The sequence below is a fragment of the Uloborus diversus genome, chromosome 1 (assembly GCF_026930045.1).
Source record: "Uloborus diversus isolate 005 chromosome 1, Udiv.v.3.1, whole genome shotgun sequence".
Taxonomy (NCBI): domain Eukaryota; kingdom Metazoa; phylum Arthropoda; class Arachnida; order Araneae; family Uloboridae; genus Uloborus; species Uloborus diversus.
The window spans coordinates 81,670,551-81,695,604 of NC_072731.1; the positions used below are offsets into that span (position 1 = coordinate 81,670,551).

The 25,054-nt window shown below is 33.5% G+C and overlaps 1 protein-coding gene across 1 annotated transcript in view; it reads right to left on the minus strand.

The window, feature by feature from the left end:
* Positions 1-9,541: 9,541 nt before the first annotated feature.
* Positions 9,542-25,054, minus strand: part of LOC129230678 (RAB6A-GEF complex partner protein 2-like) — a 50,282-nt gene continuing 34,769 nt past the window's right edge. Inside the window, exons 6-9 of the mRNA XM_054865097.1 lie at positions 24,888-25,031; positions 17,758-17,885; positions 11,384-11,561; positions 9,542-10,183 (exon numbers count right to left, since the gene is read on the minus strand). Coding sequence (XP_054721072.1) covers positions 9,963-10,183; positions 11,384-11,561; positions 17,758-17,885; positions 24,888-25,031 — 671 coding nt within the window. The 3' untranslated portion in view covers positions 9,542-9,962. The remainder of the gene's footprint in view (positions 10,184-11,383; positions 11,562-17,757; positions 17,886-24,887; positions 25,032-25,054) is intronic.

A 25,054-nucleotide genomic window follows, 5' to 3' on the forward strand; every position in this document is an offset into this window, starting at 1 on the left:
TCGAAAAAATTGCTGTAAAGGGGGAAAATTAAGAATTCGTTGATTATATATGTTTGACTCTCAGGGGAGTCGCAATTTTCCATTGTCTTTCCAGTCTCCACTCATCCACGACTACCGGACACAGAATTTGTTGTTAGAAATACTTGCGAGAGTATCCTATCAGCATAGTTTTTTTTTACACAAAATATGTCTTCATTGTTTAGGGTCAATAAAAACTTGTGAGGCTGGGTGAAGCATTAGTTGCCTTTAGATGGCACCCATTCATGCTTCGGAGCGGGGGGGAGGATTTTCGTCGTTGCCCCTCCCCTGTATCCATGCCTGATTACCAGTTCTGCCACAAATTTTGCAACCAAATGAAGCATGTGTATAATGAGTTGATATTAATGGATAATGGAGCAACCCAATGTGCTCTACCATTCCATTTTTCTTAATGTGTTATGCTGTTGGAAAATTGGCATTTACTTTGATAATTGAACATTTAAAATTCAGCATATTTATTCGACTTATTATGTTATCTTGTGAGAAATTCTTGAGGAATTTGCTTGATTAAAAGAACTATATGATGCGGTATGCGGCCACCCATGCTTTGGCCACCGTGTGTGGTGCACACTCTGCACACCTGCTTTTTTTTAATTGTAGGGACGCCGGTCTTCTCTGGATACCCGAACCAAATTTTATTCTCAGTCCGACCTTGATTTCAATGTCGTAGGCTCTGTAAAAGTTTTTGGATAATTTTGCTAATTTTACCTTTCACTTGAAAGAGAAATTCAAAAACTTGAGCAGCTTAACTTACTGCACTGTCATGCAAGTCACCCAGTGTTTCATCCAAATTTCTGTCGCTATTGTAGAGTCATGCCGAATATATAAATAATGGCAGGTTTTACATTGCTTCTTCTTTTTAGAAAAATATTGAGCACTCTTACAAGTTACAAGTTTTGAGTGCATTCTTTAAGCTTATAGAACTTCTCCAGTATTGCATTGAAGCTACCCCCAACGGGTTTTGCAATCTGTAATACACTTTACCTATTTTTTCTAAAGCGTAATTTTCTGAATTTTTAATTTTAGTGATGGTTTTTGAAAATGTTTTTAAATTAAACGCATTTTCTACATTGCTGAACGTATGAAAACTGAGTCCTCGAACGAGAATACCAATTCAATATCAGAAAAAAAAACTCAATTTTTATTGTATTCTTAAATGCTAAATCTACAGTTCATCATATGAGGCAGTGAGAAGCAAAGGGATGTAAGTGGCAAAGTTAAAAATTTGGAGATAACCAGTACACATGGTAGGTAAACCTCTCCTCTGTTTTGGAGCAAGAGATGGTACTAGTAGCAGTGGTAGATGCTGCTATACAGCATGATTTAGAAAACAAATTCAATGAAAGCCTACCAAGGATGTTATCCTTAAATGTATTTTACTCAAAACTTGAAAATGTCCACTTACATCCCTTTGCTTCTCATTGCTTCATGTGAGACACAAAGTTTTTCTTGCTCTTCTTGCAGATATAAGAAGAAGGTGATTCAAACTTCAGATGATGCCTGTGAAAATAGTCATTTTATGAGTGGAAAAAGTTAGAAAAGTTTAATGGAATAATTTTTGGGATTGAAAATCCTGCGGGCTGGGGGATTAATCCCGCTAAATATCATATGGGATTCAGAATCGGAAACCCTAATCTCATGCAGCATGCGGTAAACGACACAGTATTTTTTTTTCTTTCCGTAAAGTCAAAAGAAAACTGTTTTGATTCAAGTATCAAGGAAATTGTCAAACATCTATCACTCAGTACTTTAAAATTTCAAATTAACTAGTGTGCAATAAGTCACAGAATGCTGAAAAAAAGTACACTTTCTCATATTGGATATTTTTTTGCAGTTACTTTTCGAGCTATTACAGAAGTTAAGTGTATTTTATTTATTTATTTATTTATTTATTTTACACCCTGATGTTATGAATAGCTCTGATTTAATGTAAAAAGTTTCAATCCAGATGACTTCGTTAAATAGGGGTCCAACTGTATTATCTATCAAGTTATAAGAACATTTGTTTCATTTTTGACAAAAGTTGTCAAATATTTTCATTCATTCTTCACTATTTTGTTTTTTTTTTAAAAAAAGATGCAAAATTTTCTTGAAATGATCATATTGTTGGCAAGCTAAAATCTGTTAAATCAATTTTAAAAGTCATATTTTATAATCACCAAGTAAAAAAATTCTGTAATATTTATTTAGACCCCTCTGAGTTCGAGACTAATTTTAAGGAGAGAGGAGGATCTTAAATTAAGAGGCTGTTGTAAATGAAGTTATAACTTGTGACGTAAAATTACTGTCGCTGAGAATAGACTTATTTTTTTTTAATGGGAACTGTTCATGTTTATAACCTAAGTTTTGAATAGTTTTAACCCTAATTTAATTTTAAAAAGAAAAACATGTACACAGAAATGGCAAAAACAATAAAAATACAATGGATTTTTTCTTTTCTCTAAGATGGTTAAAATCCATGGAGAAAACAGGTTTTTTCCAAAGACGGTAAAAACCATGCCAACCCTCATAAATGGGCTAATACACACATATTGCAGATAATTAAAAAAGTTTTAAAGCTGTAATGATCTAAAGCAAAAGTCAATTTTACTATAAAGCAGACATAAATACCAGTAGCCACCATATCAATTTTTAATAATTTCTAGAATAGGACATAAGTTTTACGTTTATGATTACAAAAATAAATGGATATTATACAAAGATATAACAACTGTACACTTTATATGTTACTAGACTTTTCATGGATATAACTACAGTAAACTCGCATTTGATATCAGTAACAAATTTCAGGTACACACTTAGTAAATAATAAATAAAGTATCAAAAAAAAAATGTGATAAGGAAATTTTACTTGAAGTCAACCCCAACCAGAAATGCTGCTTTTAGTAAAAAAGCAGGGTTTCCCCTTATGAGCTGTAGTCTGTCAAGTCCCCTCGACAGTTAAAGTATAATGCATAAATATTGAATTATACAGAGTATTAATTATCCCTCCCCCCACCCACCTATCAGTTATTGAACACTACATTCTTACTTTTGCTACCAACTAATGCTCAAGAATATGTATTTATATGACATACTTTTTAACATCAAAACTTTTTTTTTAATTTCAAGGACTTCATTTTAAGGCTTAAAAAAGATGCTAGTCAGGTCCATCATTTAGGAGAGCTCTCCTCCCCAATCACTGACATAGAGAAACTAATGTTTTTATACATAAGTAGGTATGACTTTTATTGTTTTTTGATACATTTTGCATTGAGTATATATCCCCCACCCCCTGTTAACAGTTCAAAGGGACAGATCTAATGCCAGTGTCTTTGGGACCCATGCAACTTTGCTGCAACCCTAATAAGCATGTCTTCTTATTCCTAACGGGCAAAATAATAAAAAAGTCTAAAAGTACTTTTATTTTTAAACACTTTTCGGTCTTTCCACCTATCAACATCGCACATCAAACGCAGTAAAGTGTTCCATTACAATACAGTGCTCTATATTATTTACAATAGTTATTTCAAAAACAATTACAACATATTTACAGTCATTATTCAAGAATTAAATAAAATATATTTACAATTGTTGGTTCAGATTTAATTAAAACATAACATTTACAACTGTTACTATAGAACAGGGGTCTTCAACCTTTCTCACTCGTGGGCCACATTGTAAATTTTTGGAGACGATGTGGGCCGGTCCAACAATATTTTTGCTCGGATGGTATATTTGGCTTTGTCCCCCCCCCCCCCCGTCCACCCATACATCACGAGTATATTTTTCTATATGTATTTTAATTAAGCCCTCAGTGGTAGTTTTGAAAATTTGCTTCTAAGTCGCTATATTTCCTTGTACAGTGGCCGCAGCTTACATGAATCACGTTTGTTCTTAACAGTTTTGATTCCATAAAGCGGCTGATTCAATTAAGCGGATAATTCAATAAAGCTGGACTTGGTTCTGTTTTTGAGAATTTGATTCATTAAAAAGCGGCTGATTCATTTAACCACTGATTCAATTAACCAGCGTCCACTGTAGATATTTGCTGTTAGCTAAATTAAAGTATATTTTAAGAGCCCGTAAATCTCTAATAACATAACGATAGGGAGTCTTGTAAAATTTTGAGTCGTACAGAAAACTGAAATAAAACGCATGCTTTGTCACAAAATAAAGTGAAGGTTTTTTTTTTTTTTGAAGGCTAATGTACTACAAATTTATTTTATTGAATTAATGGTGATTAAAAACTTGAAAATAAATGAGAACACAACACGTGTAAAGCTTTTGAAATATTTTAAAAAGTTAAAAAAATAATGAGAAAATTGTATTTGTTCGATAAAATTTCAGTCCGTTCAGGGATAAACTTCGTAATTCCGATCATTAAGAGGGATTTTAAATGTTCGTCTGATTTAATGTACTTTGAAAACCTCTGTTCACATTTGTAAGTGGATGCAAAAAGAGAAAACATAGCTTTAGCATGACTTTTTTTTAGTTCTTAAAGTTTTTCTGGTAAAGAACTGTAAAATGTAATTAGGTTACCTTCCTTGTGGCATTCCTGGAAAGCTGTCTTGACTAAGTCATTAGTTATTAACTCAATGACTTCTAGTTACATATCAGAAGGCACCTTGTCAATATCACACTTAAGGGTTTTAAAAGAGAATTTCGTCTGATGCACGGTCAAAGTCTTCAAAGCTATTTGTGGGAGACTTTCGATTTCTGTTATCAGGTTTTTTTTTCGCAAAATTCAGAATCTAGCATTAAAGTTTGGCAATGAATATTTAAATCTGGTGTCAGCCCCCCTCTCAGGCTGAGCTGACCACTAATTAAACACAGGTGAAGACAGGAGTGAGCACATGTTTTCCCTGGGGCCAGAAAATGCCTCATGCCAGGGGACTAATGGGGAGAATGTGGCGTAGCGAAAAGAGGTCTATTCGCAAAAAGAGAGATGGGTGCTGCATTCGTAGTTAACAGTAAAAAATTATAAAAGAAACTTAAAATTAACGGTAAAAAGATTTTAAACAATTGATTGTAATTAAAAATAATTTCTCAATTATATATCCAACGGACTGTCTCTGTTCCGAAAAAAATAAAAAATAGCTTGTAAACTTCTCGTTTCCTGGACAAAATCTGTTCGCGGGCCGTAGGTTGGAGAGCCCTGCTATAGAATCCTTAAAATGAGAAAATACATTGTTAATAGTGAATAAGATTTCCAGAATACTCTAAAAAGTAATCTATGGTTTGTCTATATTTCTCTGATTAAAATGAAGGACATCAACATTATGTGTCACAAGAAAGAATCATAGGATCTTTACAAAAGTCCATTGGATGGCCAAAAACTTGATTAAATTTAGGATACACTTTTGAATCCACCAAATTGAACCATTAGATGATATTTAAGCATGCTGAGAATGTCCCAAATGCAATATGTTTTAAATACGTAGGGGGTATCAAAAAGTAAGGTAACAAGAGCTCTGTCGGGTGTGCAAATTATCCGTCTGAATAAAAATCCCTCTGAAGGTAATGGGACCAATCACAGCATTCAAACGGTGTCGGTAGATAGAACTGGTAGGCCGGTAACATGACAAAATTTAAGTTAGAAGATGGCCGTCTTGACGGAAGCATGGTCTGCGATTGAAATAAGAAGTGTGACATGGTTACTGTACCACGTTGGGTCGATTGCGAGAAGCAATTCGCTGTAAACGACCAGGACTGCTCATGACAGGCGTCCTGTTGTTGCACGACAATGCCCAACCGCATACTGCTACAACTACACGCGATTTGTTAGAGCGTTTTTGGTGGCAGATCTTGGACCACCCTCCTTACAGTCCCGACCTCATACCAAGCGATTTCCATCTCTTCAGACCGTTAAAGAAACCCTTGGGAGGTCTGCATTTCAGAACTGATGCTGAGGTTCAGCAAGCCGTCTTGATGTCGTTGCACAACTTTGACGCTAATTTCTTCCGTGCCGGTTTCGATGGTTTGGTGGACCAATGGAGCAAATGCTTTGATAAGCATGGTGACTATGTAGAGAAGTAATATGTACCTGTGCCTTCCTACATTGTATATATTTTTTTAATTCCTGAATAGTGATGTGGATCGGGTAAATACCCAGTGGGTTGGTAAATATTTTTTGGGTATTTACCCGGGTATTTACCCAAGGCCTGGGTAAATACCCGAAAACTGGGTATTTTACAAAAAAAAATGCAAAAAATGGGTCTCTAATTTTTTATTAAATCTAAGTATGAAATAATTGGTAAAACTGATACATACATATGTATTACACAGTTCATAATATTTTTTATTTCAAGACTTGATGAAATTATGGAAGAAACATATCGTGAACCAAAGAATCTTTCTTTTCAATGTCATAATTGGACAAGTATAAGCCATTCAATGATGAACTTCAGGATTTCAAAATCACAATCTAGGTTAGTCATATCCAAAATAAAAAAAAAGGAAGCATGTGGGATGCTTGGAAGAATTTACTGAGAAGTTATTAAGCCTATGATGTTATTTATTTATTTATTTTATTGCTGTTTAAGGGTAACGTGGCAAATATAGAAACAGTTTTCACATTAATAAGCAAAATATATATATATATATATATATATATTGTTTTGTGTTGCCTTGCTCATTTGCATTTGCTCCCCAGTACTTCATGATGAAAATTTATTCCAACTATTTTTAATACACGCAATTAGTGATGTCGGGTGGGAAGGTAAATATTTTGTTGGGTATTTATCCTAAGGCAGCGTAAATCCCCTAATAATCGCTCATTTTACCAAAAAAAACTTTAGGTGGTATCAAAAGGTGATGATTTTCTTTTTAAAATATAAACTGTATAAACTTACATATTATAATTTCTTTAATTAAAGGCGTAATGAAATCTTATCAAAAAACTGTCAGAATGTAGAATGAACTATTCTAAAACTTAAATAGGATGACAGGATAATTTAATTTTTTATGGGGTAAAGCAAAGGAATTTATGTTTAATTTTGCCACATAGATGGCACTAGCACAACTTTTCATTGATTTTTCAAAATATCATACTACTAGTTAGTTTTGGCTTTGAGTTGTAATCAGTTTGTCCAAAGCCTTCTAAATACTAAATCAGGGTGGCGACAGGAACTTTGAAAAAAAGTTCCCTGACTTTTCCCTGATTTCCCTGATTAAGTTCACCAAATTTCCCTGATTTACGTAACCAATGATAATGGTTTTTTTTCTTTGCTCTACTTGAAATCCATTGTATGTTTGTATAAAATACAATATTTTAAATCTTTTAAGTTGTGTAAAGTTGTTGAACAAAGATATATTTTTAAAAAGATGCTACTTTTTTAATAAAATGGTTAAAAATATAATAAAAAGACAATTTTTTTGGGAGGGGGGAAAAATCTACAAAACAGTATATTAAATTTTTATACATGGAAAGATTATAGAAAATTAAAAAAAAATACTTTACTTTCAGAAACCACTTAGCATAAGAATTTTAAGAAACTATTAAAATTACTCTTAAAAACATATGTGCATTTATGATAGAAATAAAAAGTAATTGAAATTATTTTGAACTAAGTTTTCAAACAGTATAATAATTGTTGCAAGAATAACAAGTAATAGTGAAAGAATAGAAGTTATGTAGTTATTCTTATATAACTAATTGACATATTTATGCAAAACAGATGAAACCATTTGACATCCATTCATAGGGAGCTTTTCTCAATCAAGAACATAGATTTTAATGAATGAATACAGCATTTTAACAATGAAAAAATAAAGATTTTCAAATGATTTTAGTATGTAACGAAAAAAAAAATCTTAGATTGATTTTGTAACAAACAACTTTGAAATGCAAGAAAAAGAGAGAAAAAAGCAATTAGTTAATTTCAAAATATATAAAAGAAAGAAGAATACAACTTGGTTATAAAATTAACGAATTACTTAAGTCTGAAGAAAAGAAAACCTTTATAATCTGCGGTGACAACAAATAGTATAACGGCAAAAAACAAGGTTTTTTTAATTGAAAGTTCAATTTTAGCAATTAAATTAAAAATGCAAAGAAGTAATAACTTTTAAGCTTTCATAGTATTAATTCAAAAACCAAAGATTTCTTCTTGAAATCTTGATTACAGCACTTAATTACTTCGAGACAATGGAATAAAGGCAAAGGAGCTAAGGCATTAATGAAGGCTTCTTCTTTGCCTGTATGGTTGTTTATTTTACGTAGAATTGAAAGCGTAAAAGGAAATTTCAAGCTAGGTAAAATAAACAACCTAACAGACACAGAAGCAATTTTAGGAAGTTCATCCTGTGGTTAATAAGTAAGATTCAATACTTAGACGTTGAGGAAAAAAGCTGCACAAATATGCGGCAGTGCACAAATATCGCACCTCATTAATTTTATTTTTTCTTTTGAACAGATAATTGGAGGAAAATACGTACGGAATTAGAGTACTTAATTTTGTAAAGCAAAAAAAAAAATTTTTTTCTTTATAAACTCAATTTTCCCTGATTTTTTGTTATTTTTTTAAAATTCCCTGATATTTCCCTGATTAATACAGTTCCCTGACTTTTCCCTGATCTCCCTGATTTCCCTGATCTGTTGCCACCCTGTAAATGCCTATCACATTTGCTTTAAAAGTGATCCTCCGCCGGTATACAAACGCTACTAACCTGACGGCAATACTTGGATGGTGTTGCTATGACGATGGATCCAAACAATTCAAATCGTTAATTGGTTAATTTTAAAATTTAAATTTAGAAGTTAACCAATTGTTTTCTCAGCTTTTAATTTCTAATGCTTTCAACCTTCGATAGTTGGCAGTAGCCAGAAGACTGAAAATATGCTTACAAGGATCATTTTGCTCTATGTTAAAAGGGAGAATGCGATAGGCATTTAGTATTTGGGAGGCGTTAAGTTTGTCACTCACTTTGTATTTTTACTGGTAAAACTTTAAATTTGCTTTGAAAAGTGAAAAATAAAAAAGAAAGATGGGGACATTGATTAGGCATATCCAACACATTTAATATGAATATCATATTGGATTACTAAGTTGTTTCACACAATAATTCTTTAAATATGCGATCAAAATACAATTTTTGGGCAAAAATTTGTTTTGTATATTGTTGGTTATATGTATACATAGTGAAATACAGACAGAAAAGTATTTTAGTTGAATATAAATTTTTGAAATAAATACCCAAGTAAATACCCATTTTGGGTATTTACCCGGGTATATAACCTGGGTATTTACCCCTAAAAATAAATACCCAGGTATTTTACATCCCTATTCCTGAATAAACATTTTCTCTCTGATTGGGCTTGTTACCTTACTTTTTGAAACCCTCTCATATAAAACTAAATATATATATACGAAAATTGCACAAAATTTTTTTTTATAAAAGAAAACGATTGTTTTATAGGTTTCAACTTGAGTACCAGACTCTAAGAAGCTGAAAGAGCATAAACAATAATGAACAAAAAAAAAAAGTTCATGAGAAAAAGTGACTGAAGAGGAAAGCTAAACAACCTAACTTTTGTAAACTTGCAAGATTTGGACCTTCAGCAAAAAGGCATATAAAATTATCAGTGAATATGTGAAGCTATTCACAAATAATTTAATACACCTTTATCTATTTACACCTTTGTCTATTTCTATTTCATAGTCTTCTTTTAATGTAACTTACTTTTTTTTCTTCCTTTAAGTGTTTACGGTTGTTATTGTGTATAGTTTTCGGGAGACTTAAATTTTAACTATTGCATCAAGCTCGTGAAAATCGAGAAAATTAAAGCCTCACAAAAATGAGTGCTTTTACAGTAATCAGTTCTTTACAATCAATTTTTTTTTCTTTTTTTTCCAGATCATGTCATAAGCTGCAATTTTTTACAGTACATTTTTTAAACAACAGAATAACAAATGAATTACATGTATGAACTAGAAGTGGCCTTAAATAGTAATCATATGATCAAGTTTGGAAGGCAAACCATGGGCCACTTGTAGGGGATGAGTGGGATAGACAGAAATTGGTAGATCCCAGACCATTGTTTGAACATCTACAGATGACGGACCTTGCCAGGAAACTGGTTTAGAGGCATCACTTGGTTCTGGCATTGGAGAAGATGTATTTGTTGTCACAAATTCAAAATGGAGTTTCCATTTCAAAGAAACTAAAAGCAAATGTTAACATAATTTTTGATGACATATATGATTCAAAATCAAATTAAGAAAACAAGCTTCTGCAAAATTTGTCCCTGAACTATCCTCATATATATAAGAGTCAATGATTGAGCAACGATCCTGATGTCCTCAACAATGAAACTCGCACCAGGATATGATAATTTGATAATGTGTTTTGGTAATGTTTAAAATGCAGGGAAGTCTTTATTGTGACAAGGCTGAACTGCATCCAGTAACTTAACTGTTATACTGGTAAAACGGTATCATTTCAAGGGAATGACGAAACGAAAAAGTGGTCAACAATGAACGATATCTACTACAGTTAAAGGCTAATCCACTGGAGTTAGGGTTAAAATTTCAACTATCAAAATATCACCAAACGGGCTATGGCTTTGTTCAAATGTAGAAGCAATTTTCATACCTTGACAAGTGATTTTCTAGTATTAAGTATGTTTAAAAATACAGGAAATCCTTCAATATATTACGTTTGTTGGGAGACAACAAAAGATTGTGATATACATCCAAAAACGAGAAATAAATCAGGTCACAGAAAAGTAACAATTCAATTAACGAGCAAATAAATGGTGTGTACCTACAAAAAAAATTGTTAATTATCATACAAAGACATTTTTTTTAATTAAAAAAAAGATTATGTTCTTTTAACATCACAAAAAATATTAAAAATAAATAAATATATGTAAATACAGTGAAATTCCGTTACAACAAATACCAATACAACGAAATTTCTGTTTCAACCAAATACATTTTCAGTCCCAATTTAATTGCCTCATTAGTTGAATTCCATTACAACAAAATTCCCAATTTACTTTAATCAAATGCTGCAAATAAAATTTGCAGTTCCTTGAAGTTAGTTGTAACAGGATTTCACTGTATTTTTATTGTCTTTTGGTGAAATAAGAATCTGAAATTGAAGAATGAAAATTTGAATTTGAATTGCAATGAATTTAGATGACTGGCAAGCATACCAGCTTTATTAATTAAAAAAAAGGATTGAAATGAAGTTTTACACAATATTTTGGTGTCAGTGGCATAAAATTTAAAGCAATTATATATACTTAAAATAACTACCTAACAAAGTACTGTAATAAATTATGTAATTTTTTTTAAAACAAGTTATTAATTTTAAAACTCTTCCGTAGGAATTTGTTGGAAAACTCATTAATGCTTACCTATATTTGTACTAAATGCAGGCGTAACTGTTAATGGAATCGGTAAAATCACTTGAGTCAAGCTCAGGTGTAAGGAAAATTCATGATGTTTATTATAAGCAACAGTAGTTGTACTTTGTTTTGGTCTACCTTTGCAGCCGTCTTGCAATTCCTCTTCACTTACAAGTGTAACTGAAAACTGTTAAAAATTACTTTAATCAAATACATTGAATAATAAATTTAGTCTTCAAAAGTGTCATTATCAAAGAATCATGTATCAATTATGTTATAGTGCCTAGAAAGAGTAGTGTGCCGATCGGCGCTTTTTTCCCCAGGATTCTTGAAGACAAATTGTATAAAAACCGCTAGAGGGCAGTGCGATCGAGGTGTACGTTCAATTTTGCGGTGTTTACATTAGTAGACGCGGGATTTTGTTACAATTTAGTTCCTCGTTTCTCTTTTTTACCTTTATTTTGTGAATATTTCATGAAACAGCATTTAAGGCTTTTAATGGAGGCATCAAAGTTGAACATTAGAAGAAATAAAGCTTCATCTTGTTTCGTACCAGGGTGCAAAAGTGGATACAAAACATTCAAGGAGAAAGTTACGCTTTTTAAAGCTCCAGCAGATGAAGAAAAACTAAAGTGGAATTCGTTAATTCCCAGGTTAGATAAAGTTTTTGACAAATATTACTCAATTTGTTCTCTGCATTTCGAAAAACATTTTATTGAAAAGCATTTTAAGCATATTATAAATGGTGAGGAAGTTTTGATTCCTCGGGGAAAACCTTTTTTGAAAGATGAGGCAATTCCGACAATTTTCCCAAATCTGTCAACCTACTTTACTAAAAAAGTACCAAAGAAAAGGTCCATCAGGAATTATGCTGTAAAAAAAATGTTCCCTGTTTGAAAAAAATAAAACTTGATCTTTCCGCAGATGAAACTGAAATAACCACGTATAAATCTATTATACATGAAATTGTTCATATTAATTTGCCTAACGAATATTGGGTTTGCATGAAATTTAAAAATTCATTAATTACGTAAGGATGATTTTGGCAATTTTTGACCCCCTCCCCCCATGTAAGGGAACGTAAGATTTTTCACCCCCCCCCCTATCCCCCCATTCTTACGTAAGATTCCATTTCATTTTTCAAAATGATAAAATAACAAATCTTGGAATCGTTATTAAATTCACATTATTAAATTAAACCTTTTGTGTAAAGAAATAGTTACTGAAAAGTTAGAATCTAAACTGAATGTTTTTTCGACTTTTTTTTGCTGTAATATTAATTACAAATAAAACAGCAATACACAATATGACTCTTTTACTATATTTTATACTTTTTTTTTTGTAAAACAAATAAAAAAACATCTTATCCTAACACGTTTCTTACCTTCCAGACGCAAATGGAACATAATCTCCTGCCAAATCACTTGACCGCGCAATTTCTAATGTGAAATAACGACTTGGAAAATATTACGTAAGAATGAGTTTACCCCCCCCCCCCCCAAGTAAGGGTACGTAGAGGCTTTTCCAACCCCCTCCCCCTCGGGACCCTTACGTATTTACTGAATGGCCCCTTATAGTCTACTATTTTCATTGAAGATAACTTAGCAAAAGGTAATTTTATATGCTTCAAAAAATAAATGAACACCCATGTAACAATTAGCTCTTATTACAGAATTTGTCTTTTGCGCAGAAATAAGTTAAATCCGAAAAACGGGGCTTTTAAACTGCGAAATCAGCATGCAATCGCTGATTTAAAACGAGTCTGATTGAGAAGCATAATGTACTCCTCGAGCGCAGCGCCATCTGGATTTTCCTCAGATCTGACCTCACTTTTTCCCCGTCGATCGGCACACTACTCTTTCTAGGCACTATAATTATGTTAAGATCAAACATAATAGAATGTGTTGATTTTTACTTGCATATAACAAATCATGATTTAAAGTCAAGCATCATCAGGGCACTTTGATCATGTAACAGAGTGAATCTATGCTCTGAGGCAAAAGACACTAATAGTGCGAAGTAAATACATACAATGTAGACTTATAAATGATAAAATGTTGATTTAGAAATGATACGAAACCTTAAAATAGTTGTGTTTTTCAGAGCATTACAGCTGGGGTTTCCAATCCCGATCCCGAATCTTGCGGGATCCCACAGGATATTTAGCCGGATTGATCCCGCGGGGTTCCAAATCCCCCAATTTTTTTTCCATTTAAGCATTTTCCAGCTTTTGTCGCTCATAAAATGACTATTTTCATAAGCTTCATCTGAAGTTTGAATTTTCTTCCTCGTATGTCTGCAAGAAGAGCAAGGAAAACTATCATGTGTCTCATATGACCAATGATGGATTTACCATTTAGGAACACAATAAAAATGGAGTATACTTTTCTGAGAATGAATTTGTATTCTCATTCGAGGTTTCAGTTTCCATATGTTCAGCAATTGAGAAAAATGCTCAAAACTTAAGTGCATTTTTGAAAACCATCACTAAAATTTGAAATCCACTAAATTACGCTTTAGAAAAAATCGAGGAAGTGTATTACATATTCCAAAACCCGCTGGAGTAGCTTGAATACAATGTTGGAGCACTTCTGTAAGCTTTAGAAATGCACTTAAAACCTTTAAGTTACAAAAAGTGCACTTCAAAGAAGAAAACAATTAACAATCTGACATTATTTTTGTCTTCGGCACGACTTTAAAAGGGACGAGAAAAAGTTGTATGAAACACATGACAGAGCAGTAAGTGAAGCTGCTCATGTTTTTCAATTCTACTTTAAAATGAGAGGTTAAATTAGCGAAACTATCCAGACACATTTACTGAGACTACTACTTGATGAAGTGGTGAATTTAAGCAGTGTTCAACTCTTACTATAGTGAATCAAATTCAGATACAATGACTAACGTTTATGAAGCAACAAAGGCATGATCAATGCAAGGTAAATATGGAGACACCAAAACACATATCCAAGAGGCATCATTCCCCCCCCCCCCTCGCAATTCTTTAACAAAACCTAGCAAAAGAAAAGGAAAATCTATTTCAGAAGGTGATGAAGTTAATGCGGATCTTTTTCTAAATGTCCAAAACTATTTAATTTTAGTAAAACTAGTTGCAGTGGAGCCACTGCCCATATTTTCATCAAGTGCATTATTTTTAGAGCAAAAATCCTTTAGCATCCCATACGAGAGGCACATTTTTGCATACCAAACGATAATTGCTTGCTTTACAATTGCTGTACGGAATTCAAGAAGACTATTAATCAAGGGCGCCCATAAAGGGGGCAAGTGGGGCTCAAGGCCCCCTCCCCCCGGGAATTAGAACTTCCTTGCTTTTAGTACTTTCTTCTTTGTTAAAATGTAAAAGCACTTCTTTTCCAGCCATTATTGAATAAGGTATTAAAAATGTCAAATTTTAGTCACTTTAATCTGTACTGAAATCGATTTCCACGTGGAAAATATCCTGCTAAACCATATGAAAAATATCTGAGCTCCCCCCCCCCCCCTTTAAATTTTGTAAACTGGCGCCCATGCTATTAATTCAAGTAATAAAAGCAGTCCTTCCAAAAACACAACTTTTTCTATTTGACATAAAAATTTAATTTTTAGAAGAATAAAGTCAATCCCCTGGGATCCGGAGGGACTGAATTCGGCATGGGATTGGAAACCCTAATTCACAGTCCTATTACATTAAAAGCAGATACTGTACCCTCTTACATAATGATGCGTGGAAGCAAATCTTTCTTCTTAAAATTCAGGCACAAAACTCTATTGATGAAACAATATACAATTGACGTTTGATTTTCTAAGCCCCCTAATTTATGAACACTCAACAATTTTACAAACTATAAGCTAGTCCCAAAAAAACTCTCCATTGAAACAATGTGAGCTTTCAATATTTTTCATAAACTTGAAATTTGGCAAAAATCTCTTTTTTACGAACTTGACATAAGATCAAAGTGGCTCTTTCTAAAGAATTCTAGCACCAGGGACAGGAACTCTTAGGAAAGGAGACATTCTCTTTCATTAAATTAGAGTTTCATCCTCCTTCAACTTTGCTTTTACTACCAAAAAGAAATGAATTAGTATGAAAGTGGTCAGCGGACCCTATGTGAATTCCTGAGCATCAAATGCTAAGTTTGGCAAAGACATTTAAGGAACAAACTTTTGGAACAAATTAAATGTAAAATATCAAAATTGATGGAAAAATCATAAAATATTGAAAATAATTTAGAAAATTCAAAATTTTTGGACAAAGGAATGAGTAATTCATTTTTGGTACTCCCTCTGAAAGAGAGAGCCTGGGCATCCCCCCCCCCCCCCAGCCAACTGATTCACTTCCTTAAATCAATCCCTGCTGCCCGATATGGTATTTACTGCACTCATGTGAAGAAACATAAATTTATTTACAATACAAGATAATTTAACAATGCTGTATTTAATTTATTAGTCAAATTGCAGGAAACATCAAAGTTGACAGTCAAACAAGCAATAACAAAATTAGTTACTTTATTACTCCTTAGAAACTCTTGCAAACAATTTTAAGACACACGTGTTACCAACTTCTGAAAAAATGAAAAGAGCTTACATGCTTTTTATATACAAGAGTAAGCAGACCTCCCCCAGGCTTGGGTGGGAGGGCGCAGCTCCAAACTTGCCCTTTGATTCTTAGAAGGCGCCCTCATTGCTTTTTTGTTCATGAACTGGCACCCTTTTGATTTAAGATTCTTACTAGGAAAAGGAAGGGAGCCAGTGTCCCCTACCCTTGTTTTCCTACAATTTCTTTCTTCTAAGTAAAAATAGTGAATGTCCGTCCCTCCCCTTCTCCTCCCAACTTAAATTGCCATTGATCTGACTATGAGAAAAGCATGCCTTCCATTATCAGTTCACAAGGGATTAAAAGTGGCTTGGGCATTGCAAGAGACTAAACAATGTTCTTCCAAGGGTTTTTCACTTCCGGACCACAACTGATAAGCCCACTGCTGAATTCCCAGAATAATTTCTTTACTTCTTGCCTAAGTGTTTGCCTCCCTGCTTATTCAATAATGGGGGACTGTTTACGCTAGTTTCCTGCAAAGAATACTGGCTGTCATCCTTCCTCCTTATCGCTTCAAGACAAGGGAATTTTTTTTTTTTTTTTGTCCAATTGACAGGTGTTTTAAGATACTTCTAACTCTTCTCTTCCAGCCAGATAAACGTTAAGTTAGCCCTGCATTTTATAATCTTTCATCCACCGATTTGAAATCCGCCAACATCCGAGATACGTGGTCCGATGTCCCGATTTTTTTTTTATTATTGCACAGTGATTTTTTTTTAATTCAAATTTTATTTTAAGTCTAGAGTAATAATCTAAATCGCGATTATTTGCTGAAACAGTTGTTTTTGCGCATAATTTGTGGATAATACGTTATGTTTTATTATTATGCATTATACGCATGTTGAGCCTTTTCTAGTCCGAAAAATAAGTTTGTATATTTGCTTAATATACTTCACATTGTGTACTACTGAAAAAATAATTAGAAATATCAAAAACAGATGCTAAAAGATTGCTGCAGATTTCCATCAAAATGCTTAATATTTCGCGTGACATGTGGCATAAAAGAAACGCAAAAATATGACAAAATACAAAGAATTCAGCAAGTAAAAGCCAAATATGGATGATTTTGGACATTTCAATTAAAAACAAATGACTTAACTATTTGAAAATAAATACCAAGTGCTTTCAAACTCACGCTGTTTAGTGGTTTTTGTTTCCTTATGGTGGTGGTTACTCAAGAGCAATTATTACTTTTGGATTTAAAAGTTTTTTAAGTTACAGCTAGTAACAGCTGAAAGAATTAGTTATCATAATTTTTTTAAATGATTATAAACTTTTCAACTGTCCTAGGAAGTAATTCATGAATGTTTTGAAGTTTTTATTGTTGCAATAGTAGAACATTTGTACCCAGGAATAACAATATATATCTCACGACCAGGGCCGTTTCAGTCAATGGGTAAAGTTATAAAGTTTGAATATAGGGGGCCACAAAAGAGTATTTGGCCTAGGGCCCTTGACATCTTAATCGGGCAATGCCTACGGATATATCCACTAATGCTTTAAAGCGATAATATACCTTTTAGTTTTGAAAAAATGTCCTTTTCTTAAAAAAGTGCCCTTTTTTAAAAAAAAAACTCTACCCTGGCATTTTTTAATCCTGGGGGAAGCTTTGAGTAAGTTTACTCATTTACTTTAAGTAAAAAGAAAGCATAATTGATCTCACAAGATTTTGTATTAAATATTTGTTGGCAGTCAATAAAAATTACCAGAAATTAAAAAAAAATCAGTAATGAATCATAAAAATAACTCAAAAAACAGAACATATAAAGTTCTTTAAAATAAAGTTTCTAACCTGAACACATTTGACACTTGCTTTAGAGAAATCGAAAACGCCAATAATGTCCTCTCCAAGACGATAGGATGATTTCAACAAACAAAATCTAACAACTTTTCCACTTTGGTTTGTAATATTGTAATAACCTGAAAAAAGTACAAAACACAAAGAGTTATTACTAATCTTAGAAGAGATATGTGACACATGCTCCTTTACTTTTATCAAAAAAAGCTGGAAATGACTTAAATGTAAGATAAATTTTGCAGAACATCTTGAAACTTTTTATATTTTCAAGTGATGCATTTAAAAAAAAAAATCAAGAAAAAAAGTACCAATGTCAAGCTTAAATTCAATGAAATTAAATAGTTATTGTGAGAAAAATTTGAGAATGAAATTGCAAAATGTATAATCACAAAGCTTCAGATTATAAAAAGGTGTTTTTCTATTCCCAGGTAAGGTTTGTTTTTTCTCATCTATCATAACTAGGGTTGCAAGTTTGTTGCAGATAAAAAAAGATCGTAAATCGCAGAAGCAAAATGCAATAAAATAGTCAAAGCTTAATTAGGTGCCGACCCTTTAAAGCACCAATCTTGTTATACTGCCATGAATCTGTCTAAATAAATCATCCAAAAAAAATTTAATGTCATCAATCTGCTCAGGGCCGATCCTAGGGTGTCGGCCGCCCGTGCGCAAAGACCTGATGTGCCGCTCCTGAAGAGCAATTTGCATATTTTGACTATAACGCCCATATAAATCTATATAAATCTTTCTTCAAATTTCTGTATCAAGTTCTAATTAAAAAAAAAAAAAAAAAAACAGAAGAAGGATGAATTTGTGTAAAATGTTAATGTACTAGTAGAAAAAACACATTTTATAGTCTGCCTTTGGTGACATCAGAAGAAAGACGGAGGAGGAAGAAACGGAGGGGGGGGATCGCCCCCAGAAAATATTCGAAATTGGAGTATGAAAAACAGCTGTAATTAATTTTTGGTTGTGTTTGGTTGCAAGGACAAAAGAGTCGGGAACATTCAAGGTCGATGGAGAAATTTCCAATATTGACGTCAAAAATTGCAATTTTAGGAAAATTTTCGAGACTTGAGGGGAAAGTAATGTTGGAGTTCTTTTCTAAAATTCTTTAAAAATTGATGTTAAATTGCAGCTATTTTTGTGACCTTAGCCAGGGCCGTCCGAAGAGCTGACGGCGCCTGGGGCGAAGGTTTCCTGGTGCCCCTCCCCCCCCCCCCACACACAGAAGAATCAAGTTAGTTATAACATTAGTGCATAATTCATACTTGAATTTTTACACATTTAATAACAGAACAATCAGAGGGCTATGCATAATACAAATTAAAACACAAGCGATGAATCTGTTTCTAATAATTGTGAAACATTAATGAACCAAAAACTTTTCGAAAAATGGAAATGTTAAAAATCCAAATATTTATCTAGTACATGGACACCATTATGCAAAATTTTAAAGGGGGCTCAGAAATTTTCCCCATGGTTTAGCAGACTATTTCCCCCATGGATACCGATTTCTGTACAGATTAGAGATATTAAAGTTTGATTTTGTTAATAACTTATTCATTAATGGCTGGAAAAGATTTTTTTTTTTATTTACATTTTTGCAAAGAGAAAAGCACTAAAGTTCTCATATCTAGGGGGGAGGGCTTGAGCCCCACTTGCCTCCCTATATGGGCGCCCTTGATCTAGTAAAATGTTATCCCACTAGATAAAAAAAATAAGCAATTAAAACTGAATTGGTTGTTCATATTGATCAAGCTAAGAACCCGAATAAATAATTTGCTGATTATAAATAGAAAATGTATTTATCGAAGTAAATTACATCAAAATTAAATTTCGATCTGGACTCATCCAATGATTCTTTTCAGGAGTTTTTTGGTTTTGCTTGTACCAACTTAATACCAACTTTCATATATGCTATAAACAAAGATATTACTCTTTTGCATCAAATATTTGTAAGTTTTAGGGAGATGCCGGCAAATACTCAACAACATCGAAAATCGTTCAAAATTGTGTTTTTGGAGCTTTAATTTTGAAAAATCACTGGCTCTAATATTCAAAATAAGGCGTTTAAAGTTGCGTTTTTAGACTTGAATTTAGGAAAATACTAGTGCAAGGATCCCCATGCCGCCTTTCTTTAATATCACAAGCAATGGGTATTTTAAACAATACTTACAAAAAATTTAAGAGGAATAACTCCTAAATGTAAAACATTGCATAAATATTTTGAACCATAATTTTGAACAGTTTTGCTGGGAAATACTCCAGATCCTCCCATCCATAAAATCTTCAAAGTTTGACTACAGTTGCGTTTTTGAAACTTCAATTTCGAAAACTTGCAATCTGAGAAGGAATTGACTTCAATCTACTATTCAAAAAAATAATCGAACGGAAACAGATTCTGAGCTCCCCCCTTTATCCTAACGTCAATAATCATCAACTATAATCGCATTTTTAAGGCTAAAATCGTGTTTTCAAACCTAAAAGTTTCAAAATTTTGACCGGACACCTTTTAACTTTTTTACCTATCCGATCAAAAAGAAAAATTCTGTTTTTTGTTTTTTCAAAGTGCCTCCTTGAAACTTTTTTCTGGTTACCTCATAGTGCACGCAGGGGCAGAATTTAAGCAAATTTGGTGAGAACTAGACAAAGGAGAAGTATCTTTTGTTTGATTTTAAACAGTTATATTCTCAGAAATTGTATCTGCTTCAATGATACAAAGGAAACTAATGTTTTGGAGACTTAGGGAGAGGAATATCTCATGCCCTAGGAAAAAAATAGAAAATCATTGCAAAATGATTCTCTATTTGTGTGTCTATGACTGTGTATCAATGATACACGAAATGAGGGGCGCCTTGTGGTGCCCCCCCGATTTTATACAATCGGGGCATTTTATACGATGAGGGGCGCAAGGCACCCCTCATCGTGCGCCCCTCATCAAGGTGCCCCTCATCAAGGCGCCCCTCATCGTTCATTTCTTTCTTGTGAATGTCGCCGTGTTCCGTCGAAACGAGGGGCGCCTTGCGGCACCCCTTCATTTCGTGGTCCCGGGGCGATTGCCCCGCTCGCCCGCCCCCCCTTGGGACGGCCCTGACCTTAGCAAAGGACCGATAGTGAAAGGATCAGCGCTCTCTCAGAAAATTTTCGGAAACGGAAGTTTTAAACAAGCAATTTTGTGTTATCTTTGTTGACGTTGCTGGAGGGAAGGAGATTCGGTCGTCTCCTATCCAAAGTTTTCAAATTTGAAGTTTAAAACTCAAATTTAGGCTGTCTTTGGTGACGGTAGGGGGTCTGGCATCTTTCCTCTGGTAATTTATCGGCACTATTATTTCGAAAACACATTTTTCGCTAGATTTGGACACGATAGGGGAAAATATTCCGAACTGAGAGAAATATTTTTCGGAATTAACATCAATTTTAGGTTATTTTTGTGAAGAAAGGGTTTTAGGGCTCTAAAAAGCGCAATTTTGTACAATCTTTGGTGACGTTAAGGAAACCGAGAAGCTTCAGCGGATCTTTCTGAATATTTTTCGATATTAATATTTGAAAAATACAACTAAAGACTTGTCTCCGATTGATGGGAGATGCCGGATGCCCAAGTGCCGTGAAAATTTACGTAAGCCATCCGGAATTTTTTAGAAATGGAAGTACCAAAATCGTATTTTAGGCATTGTTTGATAACGATGGGACAAAAAGCTGTTAGGGATTCAGTGTGCCCTCAAGAACTGTTTTTTGAAACTGAAGTCGATTTCAGGCTAGTTTAGGCAAGAAGGGTTTGGTGGCTTCACGAAACCATCTAAAAACGAAAGTTTGAGCCATAAAGATTACGTTAGAGCAAAGGGGGATCCGCGGTATTTCCCCCAAAGTTCTTCGAAACTGATGATTCAAAAACGCAATTTTAGTTTGCTTTTGAATACGTTAAGTGAGAGGGGTAGGTTTGGGGGCCTCTTTAGAGACGCTAATTCAGACCATCTTTGGTAGTAATCTTAGGGAAAGAATTTCAGGGCCCTCTACCGCAAAAATTTCAGAAAAAAAATTCGAAAAATACCATTGAGCAATTTTTTGATGACGTTAGGAAGGGCTGTCATCAGAAAAGACATTTTGGATTTTGGAGCCATCATTCTTAGGCTATGTTTGATTACATTAAGTTAGAAAGGATAAATAAGAGACTTAATTGAATCCTTAAAATCGGTGGTTCAACCAGCAAAATTTCCGGAATTAAAGTCCTAAAAACGCAGTTTGAAGCCTTCTTTAGTCTCGTCAAGGCATCCTTTTGGATCTTCGTTTTGGAGACAAACTTAAAATTTGTAGCCCGGGGCAAGGGCCTGTCTTCTACTTGATCTGAAACCGGGCACTTCATTCGTGATTTTAATTAGAAAAAATTGCTGTAAAGGGGGAAAATTAAAAATTTTAGTTCGTTGATTATATATGTTTGACTCTTAGGGGAGTCGCAATTTTCAATTTTCTCTCCACTCCACGACTGCTGAACATAGAATTTGTCATTTGAAATACTTGCGAGAGTATCCTATCAGCGTAGTTTTCTTTTTACATAAAATATGTCTTCAATGTTAAGGGTCAATAAAAGCTTTGGAGGCTGGGGATGAGCATTAGTGGCCTTTAGAAGGCACCCTTTCATGCTTCGGGGGGGGGGGGGACTTTCGTCATTGCCCCTCCCCTGTATAGATGCCTTATTACCAGTTCTGTCACAAATTTTGCAACCAAATGAAGCATATGAGTAAAGAGTTGATATTAATGGATAATGAAGCAACACAATGTGCTCTAACATTCCATTTTTTTCAATATGCTATGTTGTTGGAAAATTGCACCTACTTTGATAATTAAACATTTAAAATTCTGCATATTTATTCGACTTATTATGTCATCTTGTAAGAAATTCTTGAGGAATTTTGCTTGATTAAAAGGACTATATGATGCGGCCTGCGGCCGCTCCTTGCTTTGGCCACCCTTGTGCGGTGCACACTCTGCACACCTGCTGGGATCGGCCCTGAATCTGCTATGATGACAATTCACCTGTCTCAGGAGAATACTTTTTTCAAAAATTTCCATTTCCCTCTAAACAATCTGCGTGCAGCTCAATTTTTATACTTTCCAGTCCTGAAATACAGGGCAATTTTTTTATATATTTTTTTTATACATATCTTACAATTCACATCTTCATCAGTTGTTTTAAAATAATACAAGAATTTTAATAGCTTTTAAGCTTAAGAGAAATATATAATCTGGTGCCCACTATTTCAGGGGGCTGGGTTAATAAGTTAAAAAATTCGTACTTCTATTTTCACATATATATAATTTTTAACCATTTTATTTCTAAAAATAATGCAGAAATATTGTAATGAAACAGAAAAAAATGAAAGGAAAAGGTCAGTTTTTCTTTTTTAGAATATATATATAAATATGGAGAGAAAAAATCATAGTTTCTTATTCCCACAGATAACGCTGCTGACTGTCGGCAAGTCTATATCTTTCATAAATGTTTTATCATACAAAACACAAACAAAAAGCAAGACGGGGAAAGACAAACTCTCACATATGCAGAGCAAAAAAAAAAAAAAAAAATCAAGCAAGAGAACAGAAATTCCTGAACCCTCCAGTGCCATCTAGCAGCAAAAATAAGCATTCAATGATGTTTTTTTAACCTACACGGGGAAATAGTTGAACTCGTATTGCAATAAGGGGATAAAATTCTTTGCCTGCGATTTTTCGTAACCCGTAATAGGGGACTAAACTAATACATCGCTCAAATCGAGGCAGCTGTAATCGGAGGGTTCAGCTACGTCAATCTGCTATTTTAAAATTATTGTTGTATTTCCTTTTCAGTTTTCTAATGTGTAATGAACATTGCGGTGATTCAAAGGCACAGTACTCAAGGCAACAACACGATATGACGAGTTAGTGAGCAATAAATATGTGGCCCACCAAGAAAACGCTATCAGCAATTAAATATTGTAAATAGCGGTTATCTCTTCACAGGGGGACCCTAATGGGGGGTCACTCTGATCTCCCAAAAATTATCTGGTTCGGCAATTTTCTCTCACAAATTGGCAAATTTGCAGAAACCACTGAAATATTGTTGAAGTAATGAATAACTTTTAATGGTGCGCATGTCTCTTCTCATATACCTTCCCAAAAATATAGGAGTCATTAATGCTTGCCTTTTATCACTTGACAAAATTCGAAATTTCATTCAGTGAATTAAGGATTTTTCTTCCCAAAAAAAATTCAAGATACAATCACAACATCAACAAGATTCAATCACAAAGAATAGGGTGCCCCTATTTCTTTGTGAAAGTGTGATGGTATATTTCGCACACTCTTTTCAATGCTTTCAGCTAAATGGATTCGATTATCTGTTCTGGCTACAATGATGCGTCTTTTCTGCTTTAATGAGAGCTGCCAATTATTCTTTTACGCTGTTTTACTTCTATCAGTTGTGAAAACTTATGTTATTTCCTATGCTTACTTTGTAGAATGACTGAATTTACTGCTAAAAGGTTTTAGAAGAAAGATAGGTTCTCTTAACCCACACTACTTATTACTGCTTAAATAATTAGATTGGGATCACACTGAGAGTTTTAAAAAAAGTCAAAGAAACATTTTTTTTTTTTTTTAGGAAAAAATAAATACTGTGAAGCTCTAAAATCTATATTGCGTTTTAGAATGCAAATGTCTCTAACTGCCTATTATTTAATACACTTAACTAACAAAGGCTTAGTATATGCTTTAATTCTATCATATTTCGTAACATTACTTACTATTCTACATATATGTTAGTTACAATCTTATACTTTATGATTCGGTTTACACATAAAATCTCAAAGAGACCACAACAAAATAACTTCTAAACCTAAAAAAAAGCACAAAGACATCAAAATATAGAATTCAGAGCTCAGCAAAAAACTTAAAAATTCTTTTCTCTGACAGACTAATCACTTGTTATACAATATTATCGTGAAGAATTTTCTTTGACTTCTGAACTCTTTTAAATTTAAAAGGGTGAGGGGAAAAAAGAGAACACACGAAAAAAGGAAAAAGAAGAAAATACTACTTCTAAATCAGTATCTGAAAACTTTTTATTAGTAGAAAACCAAAAGGAAAATTACTTGGATTACGTCTAGCTGTAATCGCTTCTAATAATTGCAAAGTTGTAGAAATTGTGGGCTGTTTCTGCTGACTTTGAAGAAAAGGATTTGCAGGAGCAACTTGGAGTTCTTCACTTTCAGTGACAAATTGAGAAGCTGGAATACCTGAAGAAAATGAAAATTCCAAC